The sequence below is a fragment of the Daphnia pulicaria genome, unplaced genomic scaffold (genome assembly GCF_021234035.1).
Source record: "Daphnia pulicaria isolate SC F1-1A unplaced genomic scaffold, SC_F0-13Bv2 h1tg000235l, whole genome shotgun sequence".
In the NCBI taxonomy this organism is placed as follows: Eukaryota; Metazoa; Arthropoda; class Branchiopoda; order Diplostraca; family Daphniidae; genus Daphnia; species Daphnia pulicaria.
In genome coordinates this window covers 1-24,610 of record NW_025804908.1, presented here as the reverse complement: position 1 = coordinate 24,610, position 24,610 = coordinate 1, and the positions used below count along the sequence as shown (strand labels likewise).

At 41.2% G+C, this 24,610-nt stretch overlaps 2 protein-coding genes and 6 long non-coding RNA genes across 14 annotated transcripts; 4 read left to right on the top strand and 4 right to left on the bottom strand.

Moving 5' to 3' along the window:
• Positions 1 to 285: 285 nt before the first annotated feature.
• On the top strand, positions 286 to 3,312 carry LOC124320037. Its single transcript, XM_046782854.1, has one exon. It carries the CDS (start codon positions 286 to 288, stop codon positions 3,310 to 3,312), a length of 3,027 nt encoding a protein of 1,008 aa, XP_046638810.1.
• A 1,069-nt stretch (positions 3,313 to 4,381) lies between these two features.
• On the bottom strand, positions 4,382 to 5,184 carry LOC124320034. Of its 2 annotated transcripts, none has more exons than XR_006913725.1 (5): positions 5,092 to 5,184; positions 4,903 to 5,029; positions 4,691 to 4,835; positions 4,485 to 4,611; positions 4,382 to 4,419 (listed from the first exon to the last, which is right to left on the bottom strand). It is a non-coding gene; the product is annotated as an uncharacterized LOC124320034 (long non-coding RNA). The 2 variants fall into 2 exon arrangements; XR_006913724.1 differs by having other exon boundaries at positions 4,691 to 4,818.
• Positions 5,185 to 5,461: 277 nt separating this feature from the next.
• LOC124320035 lies at positions 5,462 to 6,593 on the top strand. The gene is made up of 3 exons (XR_006913726.1): positions 5,462 to 5,548; positions 5,642 to 5,686; positions 5,761 to 6,593. It is a non-coding gene; the product is annotated as an uncharacterized LOC124320035 (long non-coding RNA).
• Positions 6,294 to 8,647, bottom strand: LOC124320038. 3 transcript variants are annotated; one of them, XR_006913730.1, is made up of 7 exons: positions 8,586 to 8,647; positions 8,057 to 8,196; positions 7,706 to 7,956; positions 7,449 to 7,614; positions 7,014 to 7,206; positions 6,871 to 6,931; positions 6,294 to 6,705 (listed from the first exon to the last, which is right to left on the bottom strand). It is a non-coding gene; the product is annotated as an uncharacterized LOC124320038 (long non-coding RNA). The 3 variants fall into 3 exon arrangements; XR_006913729.1 differs by having other exon boundaries at positions 7,706 to 8,196; XR_006913728.1 differs by having other exon boundaries at positions 6,885 to 6,931; positions 7,706 to 8,196.
• An 8,636-nt stretch (positions 8,648 to 17,283) lies between these two features.
• Positions 17,284 to 19,637, top strand: LOC124320030. 3 transcript variants are annotated; one of them, XR_006913719.1, is made up of 7 exons: positions 17,284 to 17,345; positions 17,735 to 17,874; positions 17,975 to 18,225; positions 18,317 to 18,482; positions 18,725 to 18,917; positions 19,000 to 19,060; positions 19,226 to 19,637. It is a non-coding gene; the product is annotated as an uncharacterized LOC124320030 (long non-coding RNA). The 3 variants fall into 3 exon arrangements; XR_006913720.1 differs by having other exon boundaries at positions 17,735 to 18,225; positions 19,000 to 19,046; XR_006913718.1 differs by having other exon boundaries at positions 17,735 to 18,225.
• On the bottom strand, positions 19,338 to 20,469 carry LOC124320032. Its single transcript, XR_006913723.1, has 3 exons — positions 20,383 to 20,469; positions 20,245 to 20,289; positions 19,338 to 20,170 (listed from the first exon to the last, which is right to left on the bottom strand). It is a non-coding gene; the product is annotated as an uncharacterized LOC124320032 (long non-coding RNA).
• Positions 20,470 to 20,746: 277 nt separating this feature from the next.
• LOC124320031 lies at positions 20,747 to 21,549 on the top strand. Of its 2 annotated transcripts, none has more exons than XR_006913721.1 (5): positions 20,747 to 20,839; positions 20,902 to 21,028; positions 21,113 to 21,240; positions 21,320 to 21,446; positions 21,512 to 21,549. It is a non-coding gene; the product is annotated as an uncharacterized LOC124320031 (long non-coding RNA). The 2 variants fall into 2 exon arrangements; XR_006913722.1 differs by having other exon boundaries at positions 21,096 to 21,240.
• A 1,069-nt stretch (positions 21,550 to 22,618) lies between these two features.
• LOC124320036 lies at positions 22,619 to 24,589 on the bottom strand. The gene has a single exon (XM_046782853.1). It carries the CDS (start codon positions 24,587 to 24,589, stop codon positions 22,619 to 22,621), a length of 1,971 nt encoding a protein of 656 aa, XP_046638809.1.
• Between the last annotated feature and the right edge of the window lie 21 nt (positions 24,590 to 24,610).

Sequence of the window (24,610 nt, the reverse complement as noted above, 5' to 3'; positions counted from 1 at the left end):
TACCCGTCATGTCTCAATGCAAACCCACGCAGACGATCGCCTTACTTTCTGTTTAAGTACTTGTCAATCTTATAACGTTTCTTCTGTGTTTCTCTATTACGTTCATCGTACGTATGAGATTTTGTTCTCTTGAGTCCTACTTCTTCATCGTTCGATACTGAAAGACGTGTACTCTTTACTCATCCTAATCTGGTAATACAAATCTCATATTCAAGTTATATATTGTTCATATGTGTCAATCAAATATTAACACTCTCCACGGCCTCCTCCTCCGACACGATTCGTATGACGGACGTCCCAGACATCCCATCAACAGTCGCACCTAGCCCGTGCCAAGTTTCACTGCCCCCGGTGGCGATGCTTGACTCTCGATCGGATACCCAAAGCCAACAACCTCCAGCTGCCATAGACACAGAGGCTACAGAGTCAACAGACTGCCAGTCAAACGGGAGAGAGGACGATCAAGCCACCAACCAACCCGAAGCCCCATCATCGCAATTTTTTAATAAATGGGAACCACGAATAGCCGCGTGCTCGTCCTTCGCCGACCTGGATCAAGCATCCACGGAATTAACAGCCGACTGGCACATGATGACCACATCGGTAGACGAGGCCACCACCACCCGCCCCGCTCGGCAGCCCAGGCCAGTCAGTGACGACCAACAAAAGAAGCGCCGGACCCAGTCTCGCCAGCAGCAACGCATCAAGCGACGGTCGAACAGTGCCCTCTGGTCTCAGATAAGCAGGATGCAAAAACTCTTCAATCGGTACCCCCGCCGGGCTGTGAGAAAAGTGCTTGGCGAGAACTCCCAAGCTTACACGGGGACAACTGAGGACGCCACCCAATTTCTGCGACGAACCTACACTCGCCCCCGACCATCTGCAGGGGAAGTGAATAGTGCCCGCCAAGCCTACGACAGTTGTAACTGGGCAAAGCCGTCACCAGTAGAATTATCCGTCCTGGCTTCTCCACCAACGAAAGAAGAGATCGCACAGAAGCTCAAGAGAGCCACCAACACAGCCCCTGGGGCTGATGGAATAGAGTACCGTGACATCATCAAGCTCGATCCGGAGGGGAAACTTCTGGAAAAGCTGTATGAGGCGGTTTGGCGCCTTGGCATACCCACGGGATGGAAGTCAGCGAGGATCATTCCAATCTTCAAAAAGGGGGATCCGACAGATTTCAGCAACTTTCGACCAATATCTCTCCTGTCCACTCTCTACAAGGTCTTTTCGGGTACCATCGCGTCGCGACTTTGTACGGTGGCCAGCAACAACGAGTGGCTGTCAGCCGAACAGAAAGGATTTCTCCCAGGAGCCCACGGAATTCAGGAGCACTCCATGCTTCTGGAAACTGCCATTGGGGAAGCAAAGCACCTCCGCAAGGATCTCACCATTTGTTGGCTTGACCTCGCCAACGCATTCGGCTCTCTTCCGCATGACTATCTGGAGGAACTGTTTAACAGCCTCCCAATACCCATCGAGCTCCAGTCAACATTGGCCGACATCTACAGGGACAACATATCTCAATTTGTAGTCAACGACGACCTCGTCCCGATTGCATCAACGTCCGGAGTACGGCAGGGCGACGGCCTGAGCTCCATCGTTTTCAACCTGGCGGCTGAACCTCTCCTCAGGTGCGCAAAGGCTCCCAGCAACGCTGGATTTCCCATGCTTGGCACCACTGCCAAGGCTACCTCATATGCCGACGACATCTCGGTTATAGGGCAGCGCCCAGCCCAGCTCCAGATCACCATCGACGCTATGTGCTCCGTCGCCTCCACTTTAGGGCTCCAATTCAACGGAGCTAAGTGCGCGGCCATAACCTTCACCAAAGGCAAAGTGGACACGTCAGCCCCCCTTCGAATAGACGGAAAGCCAATCAGGACGCTTGGTGATGGCGACAATGAGACTTACCTCGGGGTTCCAATTGGGTCCCGCCTCCTTTTCCGTCCTGCCACATCCATACCCGACAGCCTCGTGAAGGTTGCTGACTCTGACCTTGCGCCATGGCAAAAGCTCGAGGTCTTCCGCAGCCACCTTCTTCCCTCCATCTCGCATCACCTAGCAACTGGTCGTGTCGAAAAATCTTTTCTACACGACCTCGACAAGAATTGCGCAGACTTTCTCCGTCTGGTGGCCAACGTCCCACACAATGCTCACACAGACTTCCTCTATGCCGATCGTCGGGCCGGCGGCCTTGGAGCCACGCGTCTCTCGGAGGATGCCGACGTATGGACAATCGCACGGGCGGCCCAACTTCTTGACAGCTCCGACGCCGTCGTCAGCTCAGTGGCCAGGGCGCAAGCCTCAAAAAACATCTACAACGCCCTAAAGATTGAACCAACCACCGCTTTACTGTCCGACTACCTCTCAGGCTCCCAAACTGGGGGTCTCTATGACATCCGCTTCGCTAGCACAGGAGCAAATACCTGGTCAAGGGCCAGGCGGGCCGCCAAAAGACTTAGGGTGAGGATTGACGTATCCAGCGACGACACAAAAACTTTACTGGTTGCTGACGACGTCTCCACAACCTCGGTCAAGGCAGTCCGGGGCCTCCGTTCCGTCATCCGCAGCCGACACACATCAAACCTCTGCTCAGCACCCCATCAGGGAGTCGTGGCCAAAGGACTCATGCTCGAGCTGAAATCATCCGACATGGCCCGCCTCATATCGTGCAGAACAACTCTCAATTTCGACGATTGGGAGCTCATCCATCAGACCAGGCTCGGTCTCCTCCCTCTCCATGGAGCTCCTGGATACCAACCGAGCGACAAGAGCTGCCGGAAGTGTGGTCGCCAACTTGAGACCACCACTCATGTCCTCAATGCCTGCCCCAACAACCTTCCCTGCATGACCTTAAGGCACGACGCGGTGCTCACTCGACTCAACGCCACCCTCACACGAGCAGGACACACCACTCGCGTGAACAAATGTTACGACGGTACCCTTCTCCGTCCTGACCTCCTCATTACTTCAGTCGAACCACCCGTCATCATCGACATCACCATCCCGTTTGATGAGCCGGAGAACCTGCAGTTGGCGCACGATGAAAAGGTGCGAAAATACTCTCCACTTACAACAACCATCCCATTCGTCGTCGGCTCACTGGGATCTTGGCTAACCTCAAACGATGCCATAGCAACAACACTAGGCATTACCTCCCGATCCTGGAACTCAACCAGGAGAGACACTCGCCTGCTGGCCATCAAGGGATCACTCGCAATTGCCAGGCAGCACATCTGCCGTCCGAACCAGGACCCCACAACACCGGCAGAGCAAGAACCCCAGGCCCAATCACCCCCTTCGTGACACTAGTCTTTGTTTTTCCACCATCTTTCTACATGTAACTAGTTCAATTCTATATTCGCAACACTATGATTCGCCATATTTTATTCTTTTCCATTTTGTATTATATTTCCTACATGTCGTGTATATGTTGTTTTACCACAATTTTTTACCTTTAACTAGTTCCATTTCATATTCGCAACACTATGATTCGCCATATTTTATTCTTTTCCATTTTATTTCCTATATGTCGTTGCTCCAAAGTCGGAGAATATACACTTTTAAATTTTCAAAACCGGAAGTACGAAAACGCACAAATAAAAACATGAACTTTACCACATATTTTACGAGGATCACGAATATGTGGTTCTTTTGTGCGTCAGATCAATATTTACTAAACTACTGACAGAAATAAGTAAACCGGAAGTAGAAAAAAACACATTATTTAAAAATCTAACAAGTGAGCTTTGTTGGGGGAATAGTTATCTTTTGTTATCACTACAAAATTACCACCAAAAACGGTCGATAAAGGTTTAAAGAGATGTTCAAAGTAACTGAAACTGACTGTTTTGACAGCTGCAAATTTTCAAAAAGCCATCTAGCGTTAGAAAAAAGAAACGTCTAAGTAAAACTTCGTTGGCGCGTAAGAAGGGCCTGTTTTGGAAACTAGACAGAGTCTAACGCAACTAAAGACTATTGGTAGATAACCTACGAAAATAATTCAATTGATGGGTACCTGGGCACAATCCCGTGGTGAATGATGACAAGTGTGTCACAGCGGGAGGAAGCGAACACTGAAGTGATCCAACTCGTCAATGATGTAAGAAAGTACGAAGCAGTGAAGCTAGATGAGCGGACGTTGGGAAGAAAAGGATGGAGAAGAACGTTGGTGGAAGTCCCTCCCGAGGTCCCTCCTACATTTAATCGTTATTTAACAAAGGCCAGAACAAGCTACAGATATCTTGCGTCATCTGTAAAAAAAAATTATTACATTAATGAAAATGTAATAATCAATAAAGCATATCAATCTTTACCTTTTCTACGAGCACACTGTTCATGATGAAAAAACCGTAAAAATGGAATTCACAGTGATGTACCAACAGCATTACTCCTCTGGTTGAAATCAATTTCCTGATGTTAAAGAAAGTGTCATGAAGTATTGCAGTAATATGGTGAAAGGTGATATTGATGCTTACTTTTATCATTGGGGCTGACAAATTCAGTAAGGCTGACTTTTTTCACACAGATCAGTATGCAGATGGTAGATGTAACGCACATTGCAGGTATTCACTTCAAACTCTTCATGTCACTGAAGCTGAAACTCTAAGTAGCAATGGAATAAGGAAAATGATCTACATTACTTACAAATTTACACAAATTTACCTATGAAAAATAAAACTACCTATCTCACAGCTGGGTTGCCTTCTAAACGAGTGTAGAAACAGCCATAACAACAAACGTGCTGCTACAGGTTACACAACCAAAATTGCAAGATTCAGAAAATATCCTACGGTTCACGAGCAAGAATACCTACATTACATAAAAATCTGAATTATAATGGTTTTAGTATTAATGCTTCATTGTTCTAGTGTGGTAGTAGTAAAGGGAAAGTACCTTATCTCTGCACATTGTCTAATTCCACCATATGCTTCAAATATGAGTTTTAGGCTTTTGACAGCACAAGGAGCTAATGGATGGAAGGTGACTAAGTAAACTTTTTGGAGTGACTGACAGTATGCATCTAAAATTTTAAGAAATAAATGATTATAATATACAAAAAAAGGACACTAGATCAAGATAAACCTACATATAACACGAAGTTGAATTCGGTATTTGAAATTACAGAAAAATACGTGTAAATTAGCAACAATTTATTTTGCCATGTTTCATGATGCAGGAACAACAATGGCGACAATGCGACATCTAGTAATGAGTTTTTGCACTGTATACGAATTTAAAGAATCAATTGGTTCGGTTCTACCAGCCATTCAATGGAAAGCTTCCCACAAAACCAATACTTCCTTAAACATGTTTGGGAATGAGGATCACAAAAATCAGATTCTTTTCGTCGTCAGATAGATAATTACAATTAGAGAACTATTTAGAAACCGGAAGTAAACAAGCTTCGTCTGGGCTAAATGCCCTACTAAATAGAATCTGGTTGGGAAACTTCGTCTGCTACTAAATTACACAGTACACATCACAATTCACAAGTTACTTCAAAAAATCAAACAAGATAAATTCAGATTCGGATATTGAGGTTTGTTTAACCGTTTATAAAAAACACAGCAATTAATGATTCTACTTCTGGACTTAATGTTTTCTGTTGTGACATTGGTGCTTGTGACAACAGAAATCAAATGGTACAATCCAGTAATGAAAGCTTTGTCTTCCAAAGGTAAATAGTTTCTATTTTCAAGGGTCCTGCATTTAAACAAACTACTGTTGCATTTTATATGTATCTCATTTCAGGTTAACTTTTTGCTGTCACATTGTAGTACATCTCCAAGATATTGCTGCATTCCCCAGATCCAATTCTTTGCTGTTATCTATTTGGACAATTGGAAGACAATGCCACCATTCAAGAGGTTGTGGTGACCACCATTTGAGTACTAATTTACGACAACCTGAGATTGATTAAATTTACAGATAATAATACAATTAATATTACAGAAATCTTAGAAAAATTACCAACCTATTTAGTTAAGTGGTGATAAATATACCCTCTAATTACAAGTCGGCCCAGATGTTTAAACCCCCTTCCCACCATCAAACCGTGATATTATGTATGTACACTCTCTGTATTATGTTTTTAAAAATGTTTTTACCATTAAGAATTCTGTTACTGACTGACAGCACATCTAGACACCTCCCCTCCCTGTGATGGCATATGTAAACGGCCCCTCTGTCAAATCAGCATGTCACAATCACTTTCCATTCCAATTAGACCTAAGACCAAGTAAATTCTGGCGAGAAGACGCGAAAAAAAGCAACAAAACACAAAACAAAACTAACAGCTTTTTAAACTCAAACCACATTCATAGTAACAAATAAAGAACACACTGAAGGAGTATACTAGAAATAAAAACAATGGGAAAATAACCACTGGCGTAATTTCGATTTTGTTCAATAAGTACTCCTTAAACCAGGGGAGACGATGGGCAACAGCATCAGCACATTAGATTAATATATCTGCAACTCGGTACACAACGGTACTGTAACACCGTTAGCAATTTCAGCTTTGACTTCAAACATCAACCAACAGCGGAAAGAACCTATGAAACAAATTAGATATAAAGCAACATCAACTTGTTGTAAATGTTCAAGAAGCTTCCCAATTTAGGCACTTGGCATGCAGCAAGTCGAAATGTTCTGATTTGGATGGAAACAGCTTCAAATTAACCTGGCTGACAGAACCTAAGACATGAAAGAAATGTTATGCATTGTCTAGCATACATAATCAGTAAAAATCTGTAGAATTCTACGTATAGAATAGAGAACAGTAAGCGATTAAATTTCTCTAAACAATAATTTCAGATTAATTATCTGTGTAAATGAAATAATCACAACTGGAGAGCTTACTGAAGACCAGAGACCTGAAAGAAATCTCGATTGTGGAGTATTCCGGTTTACAGGATTTCACCTATAAGTAGTAAGTAACAAGGATTAACTATATCACCACGTTAGGAGGAATGCAGTACCATATTGATACAGAAAGTACATACCAAATCCCAGCACTTCTCCACTTCTGAGGTAGGAACATTCTGACCATGATGGATATATCTTCATCGTCAGACATTCATGGAATGGATTCATTTTCATGGATAGAACCACACATTCATTGGACTGGACCATTTCATCTCTATTGACAAAGAGCACTCCGGGAAAACAGTCAGCTGCAGATATCTGAAAATATATCTAGAATGCAAGAAGATTTATTGGCTAAATGTTGTGTTACATGTCAATTAAGACAGATAAACCATTTTAAGTTCATTTAAGCCAACACGAACAATCAAGACCAAAATAACATCGCTCATGAGAACCTCTGCTCTACATCCATTCTAAAGATATTTTTCAAGTTGGTCGAAAGATGTTATGGCACAATGCAATAACCCGATAGACAGCTACTCAAATGGTGCTAGTAATTATACACAAATTACCAAAAAGCCTAGAATGTGACCACAGACCCGAGAACATCACTAAAGCTACAGGTAACGACGCGACAGGCGGCCACCATTTTGAATAATTTAGCAGTAATTGTAGAGGAGTGGGCAGGGTTGCATGAATAGGACTAATAAGACAGAACCTCAAACTTCGGTTTTTCTCCTGCAATTGTAAAAATATAAATTCTTATAAGAAAACAAGCACGTAATTATAAATTATGAGTTATGAAAATTATGAGTTATGAGTTACAGACCAAAGAAATCGGCAAGGATTTCTTATAATTGAGGCGGATGGCTGCCAAACTACAAGATCTTCGCTCAAGGATTACTCGATTCCACGTCATCTTAGAAAACAGATTAGGGGATGAAGTCAAGTGCAAAATCTTCTACAAAAGCATTTCCTGCCGATCACAGATAAAACGATCGACTAAGCTCAAAAGATGGAACCGAGCCTGATCAGCTGAGCCTGGTATCATTGCCTGTTGATCGTTTAGAAAGGGTAAATCTGAGATGATGTTCAGAAATACAAAAATATAGTTTTAGCTCTGCAGTAAGGTAATGATAATGAAAGGGTGATGACGATAAATGTAGTGAAATAATTTGACCTGGGATTGGGATTGAATAAAACTGAAATATGAACAGCAGTCCTTGACGAGTTGGGCAGGTTCATTGCCCTGCATTGAAATTTGTGTGTACATATTGATGTAAACAGGTGATGCCTTCTATATTTTTTGGTCCTCCTAATCTGTAAATTAACAAATGAAAAATTTCCTAAAAGTTAAGAGAAACGAAGAATAACAACAGTTATGATATACAAATTTTCATTAAGCAGTGGATGTGCATAAAAATTAACTGTTTCTTTCACAGTTATTGGGCATTTGGAGTAATTATCACAGTTATGATCAATCAGTTTCATCATTAGCATCCAACACTAAAATATGTCATGACGAAATGCATTTGTTCTCCAACCTAACAAAATGTAATCTTCAATAATACAATTACAGTTTGACTGTGTCCTCTCTACTTTACACAGTCTAAATACGACCATAAAATAAAAAAAAGTAATAAAAAGTTCAAAGCAATCTTAAGTAACACTTCTTTTTACGTCATTACAAAAGGTAAAACATTACTAACCAGTCCAACACCATTACACACCAACACCGAATTACAGCCGCGTGACAGACGTGCAGACGACAATCAAAATCAAACATATTGAAGTTTTCGAAAGTTGCAGCACCAGGCCACCAGCATAATCAATCAGTAACAAAATTAAAGTAGCTCAGAAATTTACACCCAAAAGATCAGCTTAAAACGAGAGACACGAATATTGGTTTAAAAAAATTATTTGACCAGTAGAAGTGTTTCAAAACTGAATTCAAAGAATTCGACATCAGTGCCATCTACTCACAACTAGCGGCAACATGAAAAACATAGAATTTATCGCATCCTGTTCTCCTTGACCTGGGGAACAAGAATATCGGTTTTTTAAAGTGATCCGACCAGTAGAAATACTTTAAAATGCAATTTGAAAGTTTCGACATCAGCGCCAACTATTGGCAACTAGCGGCAACATGAAAAAACCGATAATTTATCGAATCCTGCTCTCTTTGACCTGGGAAACAAGATTATCGGTTTTTTGAAGTGATCCACCCAGTAGAAATACGTTAAAATGCAATTGGAAAGTTTCGACATAAGCGCCATCTAAATCAGCGCCACCAAGTGGCAAGTGTTGTAACTAAACGCGATTTTGATCTCATCGTGCTCAGCGTGAAATGCTGATCAAGAATATATCCTAGATTGCCTGTTTCTGAGCATTTTTAGTAAGTATGGAAAGCAGCGCCACCAAGTGGCAAGTGTTGGAACTAAACCCGATTTTGATCTCATCGTGCTCAGCGTGAAATGCTGATCAAGAATATATCCTAGATTGCATGTTTCTGAGCATTTTTAGTAAGTCTGGAAAGCAGCGCCACCAAGTGGCAAGTGTTGGAACTAAACCCGATTTTGATCTCATCGTGCTCAGCGTGAAATGCTGATCAAGAATATATCCTAGATTGCATGTTTCTGAGCATTTTTAGTAAGTCTGGAAAGCAGCGCCACCAAGTGGCAAGTGTTGGAACTAAACCCGATTTTGATCTCATCGTGCTCAGCGTGAAATGCTGATCAAGAATATATCCTAGATTGCCTGTTTCTAAGCATTTTTAGTAAGTATGGAAAGCAGCGCCACCAAGTGGCAAGTGTTGGAACTAAACCCGATTTTGATCTCATCGTGCTCAGCGTTTCACGCTGGGTTGGTTAGGTTAGGTTAGGTTAGGTTAGGTTAGGTTAGGTTAGGTTAGGTTAGGTTAGGTTAGGTTAGGTTAGGTTAGGTTAGGTTAGGTTAGGTTAGGTTAGGTTAGGTTAGGTTAGGTTAGGTTAGGTTAGGTTAGGTTAGGTTAGGTTAGGTTAGGTTAGGTTAGTTGTTCAGTCAAAGCAAAAATAAAAATGTTTTGGGCATGGCCACCGGGAAAAAAGAGAAGAATAGAAAGAGCCGTGTTAATGTGAAATGTGTTTTATTTGTGCGAATATTTTTTCAAATTTCTTCTTTTTATTTCTTTGATTAACTCCAGATTGGAAGAGCCAAAGGGCACGTGAAGAAGTCCAGGCTCACCGAACCCGCCACCCCCAGATCATGCCGAGCTCTTAGGCTATCTCGAACAGTCGTGATGCACGCGAGGAAGCCTGAACTAGTTCCGAATTCCCAGCTTTCCTTCCGTCGAAAATCAAACTTTCTTCTTCTTCGGGTGTTGAGGTAATTTAAAGATGGATTTCAAGTAAAATAGTTGAAACATGCTGCACGAGCCTAGTTTTTCTTTTCAATTTAATATTTTTTAAGAATTAAAATCTTGGTGATATTTGGTAGAATTGAGTTAAGCTAGCCGTTTTTGATGAAAATAAATTCGAAAAATTTTAAGATGACTCAACGTAGGAAATAAATTGTTTGTTGGACGTGTGTCGAATAAAGTTGATTGTAAAGAATTTTTTAAAAAAGATATTTATTCAATTTTCATTCGAAAAAAGCAAATTGTTGCACATAGGAGAAAAATAAAGGTGGCTGAAGAACTCAGCAAAACAAATTGAGTTAAGCTGAAAGCATTGAATTCCAAAATTAGAAAGTCCTGCAGGAAAAATAAAATTTTTTTTGAAGATCTCGAATTTCCACTTTACAATTTATTTAGTCCATCCGTTTGGATACGTAGAGTCTTGTCTAAATCCGGAAAAATGAAGATGATGAGAATAAAAAATAAATATTTTGAGATATTTGAATATTTTTCCAAGTCCTACAGGGCAATCCATGTATTTTTGCCCCAGATTGTTAGAGATGTAATTTTCCTGTTCTTTTTTTCTTCAAAAAAGTTAAAAAATGAAGTAGTCAAGTGTTGTCTTTGTAGTTTTTTTGTTTTTAAATAAAAAATAAGATATTAAGACCCTTCGTATAGCTGAGTCCGTTGCTATCTATGAATATTTTATTTCTTTGTTGAGTCAATGTTGCGATTGGTGTCTGAATTTATTAAATTCCAGAAAAATTGGAAGATTTTTTTAGTGATCCATATGTGTATGATTTTTTCGAAATCGATGGGAATGTGTTGTTGCATAAATAACTTAAAGATATATTTATTAGATTCTAATTTCTTAGTACAAAAGGGAAATCTAATCCAGTTCGTCAGTTGAGAATCCAAATTTATCTATGCCATAAGCATAGACGCCAGAATTTCGACTCCTATCTCAATATTCTGATTTGGACGGAGTCAGAGAAGGCCCAGAAGGGACCGTTCTCTACTGGATCCCTTACTTATCGTTAAAAATATTTTAAAAAGTTAACACAAATGCAAATTTAAAAATATGTGTCTTCTTTGTTGAGTTTGTGTTTATTTGACGAGTTTCTAGTTGATTTGAAAGTTTTTGTGTTTGTAAAGATGTGTTATTATTTAAAAGGAGGGGGAAAGGAATTGCTTACTTTTGTATTTATTCCATTTTCAATGATTATTCTTTAGGAGCCGCAATGGCGAACCACTAGATGTATCAATACCCACACGTGCCTTTCAAAAGGTGGCAGGAAAACTACCCCTTATCAGACATCGTCACGGTACGAGTGTATCTTACCATTGCTAGAGCAATTAGGCTTGGGTAACTGACACGAGGGAGCAATTACTAGCTCTAAGTCTCATCATAACAAGGCCATACTCGTGAGTGAGTTGAAACGCAAAGCATTAGAACTGCACTCTATGAATTTGGATTTAATAAACGCAGGTGTATATAGCGTGGTAGGAGGGGTGGGTACTTAACATTATTCCCTTGGTTTTGATTCGAGGTGGAAGGGGTGGAACCGCCACAGCCATAGTCTCTTATCGTACACGGGGAAACCAGTCTTAAAACATGCAATAAGATGATTTATAGGTGATTCCCTTGGAGTCGTAAAAGTAGGGAAGAGTGGGACTTAGTTAGCCACTCATAGTAGTTTTACACGTCACGGGGAACGGGTACACATATGTAAAATACACAGAATGCATTAAGACGAAAAATAGCGGTAGCATTAATAAATGCTGATACAGCGGTTCCTACTACCGGTGAAATCCAGGGTCCAGGGCTTCTTCGTCCAGGATTTGCCAGTGGATCTGGCGGGTTCGGTGAGCCTGGACTTCTTCACGTGCCCTTTGGCTCTTCCAATCTGGAGTTAATCAAAGAAATAAAAAGAAGAAATTTGAAAAAATATTCGCACAAATAAAACACATTTCACATTAACACGGCTCTTTCTATTCTTCTCTTTTTTCCCGGTGGCCATGCCCAAAACATTTTTATTTTTGCTTTGACTGAACAACAAACCTAACCGGTTGCGGGACCGACGCTGATTATGCGATGATATTCTGAGCATTTAGCGTGGCACGGTCTCGTATCCAGGGATCAGGCCCTGTCCTTTACAGAACTAAAAACTTAGACACCGACTTTAACACGTAAAATGGACAAACGTCCCATCAAAAACGGACAATAGTCCCATCAAAAACAGACACCAGTCCCATCACAAAAATCAGAACGTTTCACAATAGAAGAAGTTGAGAAATTGATGAATGTGTTCGCTGCGCGAACTAAGTTCATGGATGTTGTGGTGATCGCTACGCGATCTAAGATCTGGGATGTTGTAAAAATCGCTACGCGATCCAAGGACAGCTCTGGCATGCGCTACGCGCACTAAGCTATAAAACGGGCGTTTTATTGAAGAAATTAAAAAGTGTAAACACTCACGGTCTAACCTAACCTAACCTGGGGTCATTCACTCCATTTTTAGAGTATCGACATGACCCTGAAACTATCGGCGTAACCCTGAATCAACATCAATGGCGTTTTAAAGAAAATGAATTTTTTGGAAAGTTGTTAATTACTACCGCTAGATGGCGTTTTGAAGAAACTCATTTTTTGAAAAAAGTTGTTAACAACTACCGCTAGATGGCGTTTTTTTAAATTATCAAATCACTATCGCGGAGACTGAATCACTCTCCCGGTGATCACTTCACTGTCGCGGAGACTGAATCACTCTCGCGGAGAGCACTTCACTGTCGTGGAGACCACTTCACTATCGCGGAGACCGCTACACTATCGCGGAGACCAAAACACTCTCGCGGAGAGCACTTCACTATCGCGGAGACCGCTACACTATCGCGGAGACCGAACCACTATCTCGGAGACCGAAACACTCTCGCGGAGAGCACTTCACTATCGCGGAGACCGCTACACTATCGCGGAGACCGAAACACTCTCGCGGAGAGCACTTCACTATCGCGGAGACCGCTACACTATCGCGGAGACCGAACCACTCTCGCGGAGAGCACTTCACTGTCGCGGAGACCACTTCACTATCGCGGAGACCGCTACACTATCGCGGAGACCGAAACACTCTCGCGGAGAGCACTTTACTATCGCGGAGACCGCTACACTGTCGCGGTGAGCGCTCCACTGACGCGGACATCGCCAAACGGTAGACGACAAAAAATCACGCCGATATCTGCTCACGCCGACTCCCGAACTATCACGCCGGGGGCGGGATAAGAAAAATACTCGTTTTTCCCACGGTCACCCCTATCGCCGACACCGGAGCACTCTCGCGGAGACCGATCCACTGACGCGGACATTGTTGGCCGCGTGGGAACCAAGGCCACACAAAAGGGATTAAAGTCTTTTTCACCAAAATTAAATACGCCCCCTTCCGGCGAGTGGACTATATAAGCAGCGCGCCTCATGGCCAGAGCTCAGTCGGCTGCCGGAGCTCACCCGAGCAACATCTACTCTACAGGACCAGCACCACCCAGGAAGAGGCCCCACGTGCTGGATGACCCTGGAAAAAGGACAAGAGGCGCTTCCGACCAGATCCACTGGCAAATCCTGGACGAAGAAGCCCTGGACCCTGGATTTCACCGGTAGTAGGAACCGCTGTATCAGCATTTATTAATGCTACCGCTATTTTTCGTCTTAATGCATTCTGTGTATTTTACATATGTGTACCCGTTCCCCGTGACGTGTAAAACTACTATGAGTGGCTAACTAAGTCCCACTCTTCCCTACTTTTACGACTCCAAGGGAATCACCTATAAATCATCTTATTGCATGTTTTAAGACTGGTTTCCCCGTGTACGATAAGAGACTATGGCTGTGGCGGTTCCACCCCTTCCACCTCGAATCAAAACCAAGGGAATAATGTTAAGTACCCACCCCTCCTACCACGCTATATACACCTGCGTTTATTAAATCCAAATTCATAGAGTGCAGTTCTAATGCTTTGCGTTTCAACTCACTCACGAGTATGGCCTTGTTATGATGAGACTTAGAGCTAGTAATTGCTCCCTCGTGTCAGTTACCCAAGCCTAATTGCTCTAGCAATGGTAAGATACACTCGTACCGTGACGATGTCTGATAAGGGGTAGTTTTCCTGCCACCTTTTGAAAGGCACGTGTGGGTATTGATACATCTAGTGGTTCGCCATTGCGGCTCCTAAAGAATAATCATTGAAAATGGAATAAATACAAAAGTAAGCAATTCCTTTCCCCCTCCTTTTAAATAATAACACATCTTTACAAACACAAAAACTTTCAAATCAACTAGAAACTCGTCAAATAAACACAAACTCAACAAAGAAGACACATATTTTTAAATTTGCATTTGTGTTAACTTTTTAAAATATTTTTAACGATAAGTAAGGGATCCAGTAGAGAACGGTCCCTTCTGGGCCTTCTCTGACTCCGTCCAAATCAGAATATTGAGATAGGAGTCGAAATTCTGGCGTCTATGCTTATGGCATAGATAAATTTGGATTCTCAACTGACGAACTGGATTAGATTTCCCTTTTGTACTAAGAAATTAGAATCTAATAAATATATCTTTAAGTTATTTATGCAACAACACATTCCCATCGATTTCGAAAAAATCATACACATATGGATCACTAAAAAAATCTTCCAATTTTTCTGGAATTTAATAAATTCAGACACCAATCGCAACATTGACTCAACAAAGAAATAAAATATTCATAGATAGCAACGGACTCAGCTATACGAAGGGTCTTAATATCTTATTTTTTATTTAAAAACAAAAAAACTACAAAGACAACACTTGACTACTTCATTTTTTAACTTTTTTGAAGAAAAAAAGAACAGGAAAATTACATCTCTAACAATCTGGGGCAAAAATACATGGATTGCCCTGTAGGACTTGGAAAAATATTCAAATATCTCAAAATATTTATTTTTTATTCTCATCATCTTCATTTTTCCGGATTTAGACAAGACTCTACGTATCCAAACGGATGGACTAAATAAATTGTAAAGTGGAAATTCGAGATCTTCAAAAAAAAATTTATTTTTCCTGCAGGACTTTCTAATTTTGGAATTCAATGCTTTCAGCTTAACTCAATTTGTTTTGCTGAGTTCTTCAGCCACCTTTATTTTTCTCCTATGTGCAACAATTTGCTTTTTTCGAATGAAAATTGAATAAATATCTTTTTTAAAAAATTCTTTACAATCAACTTTATTCGACACACGTCCAACAAACAATTTATTTCCTACGTTGAGTCATCTTAAAATTTTTCGAATTTATTTTCATCAAAAACGGCTAGCTTAACTCAATTCTACCAAATATCACCAAGATTTTAATTCTTAAAAAATATTAAATTGAAAAGAAAAACTAGGCTCGTGCAGCATGTTTCAACTATTTTACTTGAAATCCATCTTTAAATTACCTCAACACCCGAAGAAGAAGAAAGTTTGATTTTCGACGGAAGGAAAGCTGGGAATTCGGAACTAGTTCAGGCTTCCTCGCGTGCATCACGACTGTTCGAGATAGCCTAAGAGCTCGGCATGATCTGGGGGTGGCGGGTTCGGTGAGCCTGGACTTCTTCACGTGCCCTTTGGCTCTTCCAATCTGGAGTTAATCAAAGAAATAAAAAGAAGAAATTTGAAAAAATATTCGCACAAATAAAACACATTTCACATTAACACGGCTCTTTCTATTCTTCTCTTTTTTCCCGGTGGCCATGCCCAAAACATTTTTATTTTTGCTTTGACTGAACAACTAACCTAACCTAACCTAACCTAACCTAACCTAACCTAACCTAACCTAACCTAACCTAACCTAACCTAACCTAACCTAACCTAACCTAACCTAACCTAACCTAACCTAACCTAACCTAACCTAACCTAACCTAACCTAACCTAACCAACCCAGCGTGAAACGCTGAGCACGATGAGATCAAAATCGGGTTTAGTTCCAACACTTGCCACTTGGTGGCGCTGCTTTCCATACTTACTAAAAATGCTTAGAAACAGGCAATCTAGGATATATTCTTGATCAGCATTTCACGCTGAGCACGATGAGATCAAAATCGGGTTTAGTTCCAACACTTGCCACTTGGTGGCGCTGCTTTCCAGACTTACTAAAAATGCTCAGAAACATGCAATCTAGGATATATTCTTGATCAGCATTTCACGCTGAGCACGATGAGATCAAAATCGGGTTTAGTTCCAACACTTGCCACTTGGTGGCGCTGCTTTCCAGACTTACTAAAAATGCTCAGAAACATGCAATCTAGGATATATTCTTGATCAGCATTTCACGCTGAGCACGATGAGATCAAAATCGGGTTTAGTTCCAACACTTGCCACTTGGTGGCGCTGCTTTCCATACTTACTAAAAATGCTCAGAAACAGGCAATCTAGGATATATTCTTGATCAGCATTTCACGCTGAGCACGATGAGATCAAAATCGCGTTTAGTTACAACACTTGCCACTTGGTGGCGCTGATTTAGATGGCGCTTATGTCGAAACTTTCCAATTGCATTTTAACGTATTTCTACTGGGTGGATCACTTCAAAAAACCGATAATCTTGTTTCCCAGGTCAAAGAGAGCAGGATTCGATAAATTATCGGTTTTTTCATGTTGCCGCTAGTTGCCAATAGTTGGCGCTGATGTCGAAACTTTCAAATTGCATTTTAAAGTATTTCTACTGGTCGGATCACTTTAAAAAACCGATATTCTTGTTCCCCAGGTCAAGGAGAACAGGATGCGATAAATTCTATGTTTTTCATGTTGCCGCTAGTTGTGAGTAGATGGCACTGATGTCGAATTCTTTGAATTCAGTTTTGAAACACTTCTACTGGTCAAATAATTTTTTTAAACCAATATTCGTGTCTCTCGTTTTAAGCTGATCTTTTGGGTGTAAATTTCTGAGCTACTTTAATTTTGTTACTGATTGATTATGCTGGTGGCCTGGTGCTGCAACTTTCGAAAACTTCAATATGTTTGATTTTGATTGTCGTCTGCACGTCTGTCACGCGGCTGTAATTCGGTGTTGGTGTGTAATGGTGTTGGACTGGTTAGTAATGTTTTACCTTTTGTAATGACGTAAAAAGAAGTGTTACTTAAGATTGCTTTGAACTTTTTATTACTTTTTTTTATTTTATGGTCGTATTTAGACTGTGTAAAGTAGAGAGGACACAGTCAAACTGTAATTGTATTATTGAAGATTACATTTTGTTAGGTTGGAGAACAAATGCATTTCGTCATGACATATTTTAGTGTTGGATGCTAATGATGAAACTGATTGATCATAACTGTGATAATTACTCCAAATGCCCAATAACTGTGAAAGAAACAGTTAATTTTTATGCACATCCACTGCTTAATGAAAATTTGTATATCATAACTGTTGTTATTCTTCGTTTCTCTTAACTTTTAGGAAATTTTTCATTTGTTAATTTACAGATTAGGAGGACCAAAAAATATAGAAGGCATCACCTGTTTACATCAATATGTACACACAAATTTCAATGCAGGGCAATGAACCTGCCCAACTCGTCAAGGACTGCTGTTCATATTTCAGTTTTATTCAATCCCAATCCCAGGTCAAATTATTTCACTACATTTATCGTCATCACCCTTTCATTATCATTACCTTACTGCAGAGCTAAAACTATATTTTTGTATTTCTGAACATCATCTCAGATTTACCCTTTCTAAACGATCAACAGGCAATGATACCAGGCTCAGCTGATCAGGCTCGGTTCCATCTTTTGAGCTTAGTCGATCGTTTTATCTGTGATCGGCAGGAAATGCTTTTGTAGAAGATTTTGCACTTGACTTCATCCCCTAATCTGTTTTCTAAGATGACGTGGAATCGAGTAATCCTTGAGCGAAGATCTTGTAGTTTGGCAGCCATCCGCCTCAATTATAAGAAATCCTTGCCGATTTCTTTGGTCTGTAACTCATAACTCATAATTTTCATAACTCATAATTTATAATTACGTGCTTGTTTTCTTATAAGAATTTATATTTTTACAATTGCAGGAGAAAAACCGAAGTTTGAGGTTCTGTCTTATTAGTCCTATTCATGCAACCCTGCCCACTCCTCTACAATTACTGCTAAATTATTCAAAATGGTGGCCGCCTGTCGCGTCGTTACCTGTAGCTTTAGTGATGTTCTCGGGTCTGTGGTCACATTCTAGGCTTTTTGGTAATTTGTGTATAATTACTAGCACCATTTGAGTAGCTGTCTATCGGGTTATTGCATTGTGCCATAACATCTTTCGACCAACTTGAAAAATATCTTTAGAATGGATGTAGAGCAGAGGTTCTCATGAGCGATGTTATTTTGGTCTTGATTGTTCGTGTTGGCTTAAATGAACTTAAAATGGTTTATCTGTCTTAATTGACATGTAACACAACATTTAGCCAATAAATCTTCTTGCATTCTAGATATATTTTCAGATATCTGCAGCTGACTGTTTTCCCGGAGTGCTCTTTGTCAATAGAGATGAAATGGTCCAGTCCAATGAATGTGTGGTTCTATCCATGAAAATGAATCCATTCCATGAATGTCTGACGATGAAGATATATCCATCATGGTCAGAATGTTCCTACCTCAGAAGTGGAGAAGTGCTGGGATTTGGTATGTACTTTCTGTATCAATATGGTACTGCATTCCTCCTAACGTGGTGATATAGTTAATCCTTGTTACTTACTACTTATAGGTGAAATCCTGTAAACCGGAATACTCCACAATCGAGATTTCTTTCAGGTCTCTGGTCTTCAGTAAGCTCTCCAGTTGTGATTATTTCATTTACACAGATAATTAATCTGAAATTATTGTTTAGAGAAATTTAATCGCTTACTGTTCTCTATTCTATACGTAGAATTCTACAGATTTTTACTGATTATGTATGCTAGACAATGCATAACATTTCTTTCATGTCTTAGGTTCTGTCAGCCAGGTTAATTTGAAGCTGTTTCCATCCAAATCAGAACATTTCGACTTGCTGCATGCCAAGTGCCTAAATTGGGAAGCTTCTTGAACATTTACAACAAGTTGATGTTGCTTTATATCTAATTTGTTTCATAGGTTCTTTCCGCTGTTGGTTGATGTTTGAAGTCAAAGCTGAAATTGCTAACGGTGTTACAGTACCGTTGTGTACCGAGTTGCAGATATATTAATCTAATGTGCTGATGCTGTTGCCCATCGTCTCCCCTGGTTTAAGGAGTACTTATTGAACAAAATCGAAATTACGCCAGTGGTTATTTTCCCATTGTTTTTATTTCTAGTATACTCCTTCAGTGTGTTCTTTATTTGTTACTATGAATGTGGTTTGAGTTTAAAAAGCTGTTAGTTTTGTTTTGTGTTTTGTTGCTTTTTTTCGCGTCTTCTCGCCAGAATTTACTTGGTCTTAGGTCTAATTGGAATGGAAAGTGATTGTGACATGCTGATTTGACAGAGGGGCCGTTTACATATGCCATCACAGGGAGGGGAGGTGTCTAGATGTGCTGTCAGTCAGTAACAGAATTCTTAATGGTAAAAACATTTTTAAAAACATAATACAGAGAGTGTACATACATAATATCACGGTTTGATGGTGGGAAGGGGGTTTAAACATCTGGGCCGACTTGTAATTAGAGGGTATATTTATCACCACTTAACTAAATAGGTTGGTAATTTTTCTAAGATTTCTGTAATATTAATTGTATTATTATCTGTAAATTTAATCAATCTCAGGTTGTCGTAAATTAGTACTCAAATGGTGGTCACCACAACCTCTTGAATGGTGGCATTGTCTTCCAATTGTCCAAATAGATAACAGCAAAGAATTGGATCTGGGGAATGCAGCAATATCTTGGAGATGTACTACAATGTGACAGCAAAAAGTTAACCTGAAATGAGATACATATAAAATGCAACAGTAGTTTGTTTAAATGCAGGACCCTTGAAAATAGAAACTATTTACCTTTGGAAGACAAAGCTTTCATTACTGGATTGTACCATTTGATTTCTGTTGTCACAAGCACCAATGTCACAACAGAAAACATTAAGTCCAGAAGTAGAATCATTAATTGCTGTGTTTTTTATAAACGGTTAAACAAACCTCAATATCCGAATCTGAATTTATCTTGTTTGATTTTTTGAAGTAACTTGTGAATTGTGATGTGTACTGTGTAATTTAGTAGCAGACGAAGTTTCCCAACCAGATTCTATTTAGTAGGGCATTTAGCCCAGACGAAGCTTGTTTACTTCCGGTTTCTAAATAGTTCTCTAATTGTAATTATCTATCTGACGACGAAAAGAATCTGATTTTTGTGATCCTCATTCCCAAACATGTTTAAGGAAGTATTGGTTTTGTGGGAAGCTTTCCATTGAATGGCTGGTAGAACCGAACCAATTGATTCTTTAAATTCGTATACAGTGCAAAAACTCATTACTAGATGTCGCATTGTCGCCATTGTTGTTCCTGCATCATGAAACATGGCAAAATAAATTGTTGCTAATTTACACGTATTTTTCTGTAATTTCAAATACCGAATTCAACTTCGTGTTATATGTAGGTTTATCTTGATCTAGTGTCCTTTTTTTGTATATTATAATCATTTATTTCTTAAAATTTTAGATGCATACTGTCAGTCACTCCAAAAAGTTTACTTAGTCACCTTCCATCCATTAGCTCCTTGTGCTGTCAAAAGCCTAAAACTCATATTTGAAGCATATGGTGGAATTAGACAATGTGCAGAGATAAGGTACTTTCCCTTTACTACTACCACACTAGAACAATGAAGCATTAATACTAAAACCATTATAATTCAGATTTTTATGTAATGTAGGTATTCTTGCTCGTGAACCGTAGGATATTTTCTGAATCTTGCAATTTTGGTTGTGTAACCTGTAGCAGCACGTTTGTTGTTATGGCTGTTTCTACACTCGTTTAGAAGGCAACCCAGCTGTGAGATAGGTAGTTTTATTTTTCATAGGTAAATTTGTGTAAATTTGTAAGTAATGTAGATCATTTTCCTTATTCCATTGCTACTTAGAGTTTCAGCTTCAGTGACATGAAGAGTTTGAAGTGAATACCTGCAATGTGCGTTACATCTACCATCTGCATACTGATCTGTGTGAAAAAAGTCAGCCTTACTGAATTTGTCAGCCCCAATGATAAAAGTAAGCATCAATATCACCTTTCACCATATTACTGCAATACTTCATGACACTTTCTTTAACATCAGGAAATTGATTTCAACCAGAGGAGTAATGCTGTTGGTACATCACTGTGAATTCCATTTTTACGGTTTTTTCATCATGAACAGTGTGCTCGTAGAAAAGGTAAAGATTGATATGCTTTATTGATTATTACATTTTCATTAATGTAATAATTTTTTTTTACAGATGACGCAAGATATCTGTAGCTTGTTCTGGCCTTTGTTAAATAACGATTAAATGTAGGAGGGACCTCGGGAGGGACTTCCACCAACGTTCTTCTCCATCCTTTTCTTCCCAACGTCCGCTCATCTAGCTTCACTGCTTCGTACTTTCTTACATCATTGACGAGTTGGATCACTTCAGTGTTCGCTTCCTCCCGCTGTGACACACTTGTCATCATTCACCACGGGATTGTGCCCAGGTACCCATCAATTGAATTATTTTCGTAGGTTATCTACCAATAGTCTTTAGTTGCGTTAGACTCTGTCTAGTTTCCAAAACAGGCCCTTCTTACGCGCCAACGAAGTTTTACTTAGACGTTTCTTTTTTCTAACGCTAGATGGCTTTTTGAAAATTTGCAGCTGTCAAAACAGTCAGTTTCAGTTACTTTGAACATCTCTTTAAACCTTTATCGACCGTTTTTGGTGGTAATTTTGTAGTGATAACAAAAGATAACTATTCCCCCAACAAAGCTCACTTGTTAGATTTTTAAATAATGTGTTTTTTTCTACTTCCGGTTTACTTATTTCTGTCAGTAGTTTAGTAAATATTGATCTGACGCACAAAAGAACCACATATTCGTGATCCTCGTAAAATATGTGGTAAAGTTCATGTTTTTATTTGTGCGTTTTCGTACTTCCGGTTTTGAAAATTTAAAAGTGTATATTCTCCGACTTTGGAGCAACGACATATAGGAAATAAAATGGAAAAGAATAAAATATGGCGAATCATAGTGTTGCGAATATGAAATGGAACTAGTTAAAGGTAAAAAATTGTGGTAAAACAACATATACACGACATGTAGGAAATATAATACAAAATGGAAAAGAATAAAATATGGCGAATCATAGTGTTGCGAATATAGAATTGAACTAGTTACATGTAGAAAGATGGTGGAAAAACAAAGACTAGTGTCACGAAGGGGGTGATTGGGCCTGGGGTTCTTGCTCTGCCGGTGTTGTGGGGTCCTGGTTCGGACGGCAGATGTGCTGCCTGGCAATTGCGAGTGATCCCTTGATGGCCAGCAGGCGAGTGTCTCTCCTGGTTGAGTTCCAGGATCGGGAGGTAATGCCTAGTGTTGTTGCTATGGCATCGTTTGAGGTTAGCCAAGATCCCAGTGAGCCGACGACGAATGGGATGGTTGTTGTAAGTGGAGAGTATTTTCGCACCTTTTCATCGTGCGCCAACTGCAGGTTCTCCGGCTCATCAAACGGGATGGTGATGTCGATGATGACGGGTGGTTCGACTGAAGTAATGAGGAGGTCAGGACGGAGAAGGGTACCGTCGTAACATTTGTTCACGCGAGTGGTGTGTCCTGCTCGTGTGAGGGTGGCGTTGAGTCGAGTGAGCACCGCGTCGTGCCTTAAGGTCATGCAGGGAAGGTTGTTGGGGCAGGCATTGAGGACATGAGTGGTGGTCTCAAGTTGGCGACCACACTTCCGGCAGCTCTTGTCGCTCGGTTGGTATCCAGGAGCTCCATGGAGAGGGAGGAGACCGAGCCTGGTCTGATGGATGAGCTCCCAATCGTCGAAATTGAGAGTTGTTCTGCACGATATGAGGCGGGCCATGTCGGATGATTTCAGCTCGAGCATGAGTCCTTTGGCCACGACTCCCTGATGGGGTGCTGAGCAGAGGTTTGATGTGTGTCGGCTGCGGATGACGGAACGGAGGCCCCGGACTGCCTTGACCGAGGTTGTGGAGACGTCGTCAGCAACCAGTAAAGTTTTTGTGTCGTCGCTGGATACGTCAATCCTCACCCTAAGTCTTTTGGCGGCCCGCCTGGCCCTTGACCAGGTATTTGCTCCTGTGCTAGCGAAGCGGATGTCATAGAGACCCCCAGTTTGGGAGCCTGAGAGGTAGTCGGACAGTAAAGCGGTGGTTGGTTCAATCTTTAGGGCGTTGTAGATGTTTTTTGAGGCTTGCGCCCTGGCCACTGAGCTGACGACGGCGTCGGAGCTGTCAAGAAGTTGGGCCGCCCGTGCGATTGTCCATACGTCGGCATCCTCCGAGAGACGCGTGGCTCCAAGGCCGCCGGCCCGACGATCGGCATAGAGGAAGTCTGTGTGAGCATTGTGTGGGACGTTGGCCACCAGACGGAGAAAGTCTGCGCAATTCTTGTCGAGGTCGTGTAGAAAAGATTTTTCGACACGACCAGTTGCTAGGTGATGCGAGATGGAGGGAAGAAGGTGGCTGCGGAAGACCTCGAGCTTTTGCCATGGCGCAAGGTCAGAGTCAGCAACCTTCACGAGGCTGTCGGGTATGGATGTGGCAGGACGGAAAAGGAGGCGGGACCCAATTGGAACCCCGAGGTAAGTCTCATTGTCGCCATCACCAAGCGTCCTGATTGGCTTTCCGTCTATTCGAAGGGGGGCTGACGTGTCCACTTTGCCTTTGGTGAAGGTTATGGCCGCGCACTTAGCTCCGTTGAATTGGAGCCCTAAAGTGGAGGCGACGGAGCACATAGCGTCGATGGTGATCTGGAGCTGGGCTGGGCGCTGCCCTATAACCGAGATGTCGTCGGCATATGAGGTAGCCTTGGCAGTGGTGCCAAGCATGGGAAATCCAGCGTTGCTGGGAGCCTTTGCGCACCTGAGGAGAGGTTCAGCCGCCAGGTTGAAAACGATGGAGCTCAGGCCGTCGCCCTGCCGTACTCCGGACGTTGATGCAATCGGGACGAGGTCGTCGTTGACTACAAATTGAGATATGTTGTCCCTGTAGATGTCGGCCAATGTTGACTGGAGCTCGATGGGTATTGGGAGGCTGTTAAACAGTTCCTCCAGATAGTCATGCGGAAGAGAGCCGAATGCGTTGGCGAGGTCAAGCCAACAAATGGTGAGATCCTTGCGGAGGTGCTTTGCTTCCCCAATGGCAGTTTCCAGAAGCATGGAGTGCTCCTGAATTCCGTG

Coding starts and splice junctions, on each gene's coding strand:
- LOC124320036 (XM_046782853.1), bottom strand. CDS start 24,589: ATGCTTCTGGAAACTGCCATTGGGGAAGCAAAGCACCTCCGCAAGGAT.
- LOC124320037 (XM_046782854.1), top strand. CDS start 286: ATGACGGACGTCCCAGACATCCCATCAACAGTCGCACCTAGCCCGTGC.